General features: G+C 41.6%; 2 protein-coding genes across 2 annotated transcripts in view; both read right to left on the reverse strand.

Annotated features, from left to right (window-relative positions):
* Nucleotides 1–3,227: 3,227 nt before the first annotated feature.
* The window catches only part of LOC145466643 (uncharacterized), a 246,132-nt gene continuing 243,309 nt past the window's right edge, over nt 3,228–6,050 (reverse strand). The window contains exon 5 of the transcript XR_014041963.1: nt 3,228–3,243. The gene's annotated coding sequence lies outside the window, so the exon portion shown is untranslated. The remainder of the gene's footprint in view (nt 3,244–6,050) is intronic.
* LOC145466679 (uncharacterized) lies at nt 3,265–4,353 on the reverse strand. The gene has a single exon (XM_081450395.1). It carries the CDS (start codon nt 4,064–4,066, stop codon nt 3,527–3,529), a length of 540 nt encoding a protein of 179 aa, XP_081306521.1. The 5' UTR covers nt 4,067–4,353; the 3' UTR covers nt 3,265–3,526.

Raw genomic sequence — 6,050 nt, forward strand, 5'->3', positions numbered from 1 at the left:
ATGCTAACCGTGTCATGTAAATAATATTTTTCCCCAGTACATCTCAACAGATCTCTATATTTAATACACCAATTGAAAGCTAAGTGAATGCAGATCTCGTAATACGTTACGATTTTCAGGCTACTATGCGATAAATAGCTAAAAAATCATGTCATATTTCACTATAATAACCATCAAATTGATTGTTAACCGTCTCAGAGCACATGGTGTTTTTCAATTATATTCTCTAATTCTACTTTCAATACGTCAGTTAATTGATAAAAGGCTAAGTGAATACAGATTCTGTTAAGACCCCTCTCTTAAAAGACAGCGATGATAAGATCAAGATGCACGCACCTCAACTGGCCAAGACTCGGCCATTTGCAGCGTAGAAGCACCGTATCCAGCCAGGGCATATGTGGGGGATTAATGAGATGTAGGCTGTGTAGGCATATGTGGGGGATTAATGAGATGTAGGCTGTGTAGGTATATGTGGGGGATTAATGGGATGTAGGCTGTGTAGGTGTATGTGGGGGATTAATGGGATCTAGGCTGTGTAGGTATATGTGGGGGATTAATGAGATGTAGGCTGTGTAGGTGTATGTGGGGGATTAATGGGATCTAGGCTGTGTAGGTATATATGGGGGATTAATGAGATGTAGGCTGTGTAGGTATATGTGGGGGATTAATGGGATCTAGGCTGTGTAGGTATATATGGGGGATTAATGAGATGTAGGCTGTGTAGGTATATGTGGGGGATTAATGAGATGTAGGCTGTGTGAGTGTTTTTATATTTGAGGCGGTTCGATGGACAAGGTGCAATGTCCACCTTCCATTTAAAAACGAGAGGTAAAAAGAGAGGAGTGAACCGCCAAGGTGAAGGGGGCACCCTCTAAACAAGGCCGGCTGTCAACTTCGCGGATGAGTCGAACCTCGCCTTACCAACAGGGAGAGGGTAAAAAGACTGGAGAGAAAAGGCGATGAAGATGAGACGTGCCGAGGGTAGCCCAGTACAACCCCAAAAGGCGACCAGGTCTAAAGACACGCTCGTCATTAAAGAGCAAGAGGCGACAAGAAACCGCTAAAAATTTAAACGACTCCAATTAAAACCATTAAAAACGAGACCTGCCAGAGATTAACCCAGTACAACCCCAAGAGGAGACGAGGTCTAGAGACACGCTCGATCAAGGAGCTAGAGAAAGAAAGACAAGTCGATAAACAGAAGAGATGGAAGTACGCGAAGCCCATCCCAGTACAATCAACAAAGGTGACCAGGACTGAAAGCGTGAAAGCCATCCAAGAAAAAGGGGAATGGAAGTGCTACGATAAAACAGCACTGATTGAAATACACTAAAAACGAGGCGTGCGCGAGGTTAGCCCAGTACAGCCCCAAAAGGCGACCGGGTCTAACGACACGCTCGTAACAAGAGGCCAAGGAAAAGCATTAAGAGATACAAGGGTATATGTGGAAGGGAAGATTAATGAGATGTAGGATGTGAAGGTATATGAAGGGGGCATTAACGAAATGCAGGCGTGAGGGATAATGGGGGAGTTGAGATAGAATGGTTGATTATATAATTGATATTCGTGGGGAGGGGGGTTTGAGGTAGAATACTTCACTATCTACTCAGGGCAGGAGGTATTACTTTAAGAGAGATTAACAGAGATGAGGACAGATATGTACATTGCGGTGGAATTAACTAGCCGTCCAACCATCCGGGTGGTGTCGCATTTATAAAGCGAAACAACAAAGGCTTGGATGTGAGTCAATGAGAATACACTGACGCCATGGTCAAACCGGACAAACGAGTTTCAGACATTGGCTTGATTTGATTATTCAAAATGGCGTACACACCTTCTAAGGTTATAATATGTTAATTTTCCAAACATTCTTTATATGAGCGCTTATGTTCTATAACGGCTATGTAATTTATGCTATTTCATAATCTAATATACGTGTTCATCATTTGTATCTTGAGGTACAGTAGCCGGATTAAGCCTTGATTGATGAGGTTCTCTCTGCCATCTAATATTACATGCTGCAGCGAAAGGGTACTTCAAATTCGTCGGCAACGTATACCGTCTGCGAATGCTTACTAGCGAAAGAAACCTCCGGCGCCTCGCCGCCGAAAGCATTGCAATCTACGATGTTATTTCACCAGATATCATTGCCTCCGCAACATTTCGATTTGATCTGAGATCAGTTAAGTAGCGAGATCCTCGGGAATTGGAAGGTATGGAAAAAGAAATATAATTATAACTTGGTTTGGAACGGGTAAGCGCCCGAGCATCAACCCACCGAGTGTTCAAGCCCGCGATTGATGACGATGGACGTTAAGTGTTCAAAACCATCAGCTATACTAATCATGAAGAAGAAGATGTAAACGATTGGCACGGTGTAGTTATGAGTATAAGGATGAAAAGGTATTGCATCGACGAAGTAACGTAAACGAGATTGTTCCAGCAGGAGGGACAAACTTCAGTACCGAAACGCTTGACGACTTTATAGTTTAGTCAAAAAAGAACCTTGACGTACGAGCTGCAATTATAGTTTACGGCTTTTTTACACAATCTGTCATCTGCGATCGATCCTTCTTGGTTCTTGGGATGAAACATGAGCAAACCACAAAAGCAGCCTCTTAGGATGAAAGACCTCACATATAAATGGGAGCTTAAGCAATGACGACGGCGACACCAAGGACTATCTGCCTAGTAAAATTGAATTTAGAATATTTTACTTACGATTCTTCCGGATATGTCCAGGATACTTTTGGCTCTTAAACCTTGCTCGGGCTAAATATGTAAAATTCCAAATTGAGGGGAGCTCGATTCGTGTCAAGATTATTATTCATCAAACTTAATCGATCTGTGAACACCGATATCCATTTTTTTCGTCAGTCCTGCACATCATCTCATTTCTCAGTGACACATTTGTAATCAATGCAACCGTCGTGGTTCACGTTCTCTAGACAATGCAGACTTTGGTCCTTTCAGGTTCTTGTTCTGCAGAGAGCGCAGGTTTAGACATGCGTGAAAAATTTTAAGTTAGAAAGTAAATTGAAACTGTGTCATCGATCTGTTTGCTCTTTCATCAGTTTTAAACCGCAGGGTTTAAGTTACGACTGTACACCGATAAGCACACAATTTACTCTTATCGAAATAATCCTGCTTAAGGGTGATTGTTATAGAGACTTTTGCATTATTATAACTTTTATTCAAGTGTTAATAAGAACCTCAAAGAGCTGAATTTTATAATATATTTAACTGAAACTCATTTAACTTCTATAAGTTACAGGTTCGGTTCTCAATCTTTGATCATCATTGTCTTTGTTATTCTGTCACTACATGTATTTATGTTTCCATTCCAAATCCATGAAAGTCTATGAAAGGTTCAAGGCCTGGTATAACCCAAGAAGCGAAATGTGACGTACCCATCCCCTTTTTCGCATGCTCCTGTCTCCGCATTCCACGTTTCACTGGGAACATACGAACCGCCACCGCCTGATATGAAGATGTCCGCAAAGCTTCCGTTAACACTTCCACCAGACTATCCTCCCCCTCCCCCTGGTACATAACCAGATGATGCTCCACCTCCACCAAACCCGCCATCGCAGCAGCCAAGATAATCTTGAGATCCGCCTCTTCCACCGTTTAGAAATGATTTGGCTGCCGCTTTGTTGCACTGCATGATTACCTGGCTATGACTGAAGCATTCACCATCACCACTGAATCCCCCGCCACTGTATCCTCCAGCTAATTCCCACCGATCACATGGTTCAACACAAATCAACCAGCCGCCCTGTCCAACGGTGCCAAGCATCAATCCTTCAGCTTCACCCGCTTGTCCTGGTCCGCCGTCTCTTTTATAATGCTCCCCTCCACCCCCGCCAGCAATACTGAGAGGGGTACTGTTGGTAGGAAAAAACACAAATGATCCCCCACCAGCACCACTTCTGTATTGCGGAGGACGTTCAGCACCTCGCTGGCCCACTAACACAATCAGTTTGGTTCCCTCCTGAAGATGCACTGTACCATTTACCCTCGCCCCTTTACCCCCGTATGATCCACCGCCTGAGGCACCGCACATGTCAACGTAGTAGTAGCCAGTTAAGGGTGCACTCCATTCTTGCAGACCATTTGTCACGTTTATATTTTCAAGGGAGGAGCCTTTGTACCCGGCATTTGATGTTGGACCTTCCTTGCCAGTAGTGTTAAGTGTGGTGAAGTAAAACTCAAGTTCTGAAAAAAAAAAGATAAAAAATGGCGCGTGTGTAAGGATTATTGTATAACCTCGCAAGTCCCAAAAATCTCACAAACTTACCACTGCGACAAATTCACCTTTATCAACTTAAAGTTGATCAATAGCTTAGTGTTTCATTTCACCCGCAGATGCAGCTCAACAGTTTCACTTTATTTGATGAAAAATAAATGTTTCTATTGACAAAACCGGTCTTTTCCAAGTGGCGGAAATGGAACCATGCTAAATTTTGACAGTGGAAGTTCTTAATCACCTGTCTTGTTATTGATTTGCGTTATTCAATCAATACTTGTCCTCAGATGAAACACCATTAGGAAAATAGAAACTTCTTATTCAATGTGTAATGACTTGTGTAATGAGGTTTTTAGCCATTCATTGACAAAGCGCCAAGCTTTCGCCTTCAACTCAAAGAGAAATAATCACCAACTGCATCTCGGCCTAATTAAATTCCTTTATTCGAGTATTTTAATTTGAAAAAACGTCGAAATGGTGTAAGTTTGTAACGAAACGACATTAGCATTAGGGCTCCAAGTACTTCGTTAATTTGAGAGTTACTGCTCAGGCTATTTCTGCACTCTGCGGCCAATCCTACCCATGTGACTCAATGCGTTTCTTTGGCTCGTGTCTTAATGAAGCTTATGTTGAACACCGCCCGCGTTTGCCAAAAAAAAAGAGAGAGAGAAATACAACTCGTTTCAGTCTACCTACATGAGTGAATTGATATATGGAGGAATCCCCGGCAATAATTTTATTGTATGGTCTCCACAGTATCCTATCCTACAATATGACATCAATTCAATAGAATCATCCGTCTTCTTACCCGTTCTTACTCCACATTCTTCTCCAGTCCACGGCAGCTTGCATGAACATGAAAACGTGTCTTTCTTCTCATCAAACAAACAGGAACCACCATTGAGGCATCCAGTCATGAGGCAGCCCTAACAGCAAACAGACAAATCAAAAATCAGAAATAGGAGCAAGAATTGGACGAATAAAACTAAAGAAAATTGTTCTGATTTTCGTTTCGAGAGAGAAATCCATGCTACAGCAAGGAAGCACCCTATATCATTACCTTGAGATGCAACGAGAAGGTACTGCCTTGTCGTTGTTGAAAGTTGCTGTCTTCGTTGACAGTCGAGATATCGTGCTTGTTTAGTTCACAAGTTCCTTTATCTCCACGCCCAGTTAGCTGCTCGAAGTTTGTAGAATAACACCATGTGCTTCTCATACATGAATGGCTGCAGGACATCAAACTGAGAGATTCAAACCGTTGAACAACGTGGCCCATAAGCTTCTTGTTTTGCCAAGTCGTGAAGTAGGCCGATCGAGATAAAGAGTTCTCATTAACGGCAAAAACCGCGACATTTAAAAGTATCTCTTGAACTAGAATTAGCGACCAAATCACTTTAACCTTCATCTGCAAAAGGTCAGCTTTGAATATAATGTGGTCGTTTTGGAAGAGGTTATGGAGCAATGTGTTAATTTTCCAAAAGAAATTGATTTCGGTTTTTTTTTATAAACATGAAACCTTGTGCTTGAGAAATGAAAGTGACAACTGCTGCAATTCTCGAGATTTTATATTTGTACTCAAAACAGTACACTTAACATTAATTATTCAGTTTTGCTTCATCCGATTGGGAAACATTTTAAAAGGTAATGTCACGGTCACAAAGGCAACTAACGGAAAATACCTGCCAACATCAACTCTGTGGGTTAATTCTTAAGTAAACAATTTAAGTAAAAGCAGGAATTAAACTTGCATTACAAAATTGAATGAGAAAAGTTTAGAAGAAGATTATATATAATTTGTATT

The sequence above is a fragment of the Orbicella franksi genome, chromosome 13, assembly GCF_964199315.1.
Source record: "Orbicella franksi chromosome 13, jaOrbFran1.1, whole genome shotgun sequence".
In the NCBI taxonomy this organism is placed as follows: Eukaryota; Metazoa; Cnidaria; class Anthozoa; order Scleractinia; family Merulinidae; genus Orbicella; species Orbicella franksi.

Coding starts and splice junctions, on each gene's coding strand:
- LOC145466679 (XM_081450395.1), bottom strand. CDS start 4,066: ATGTGCGGTGCCTCAGGCGGTGGATCATACGGGGGTAAAGGGGCGAGG.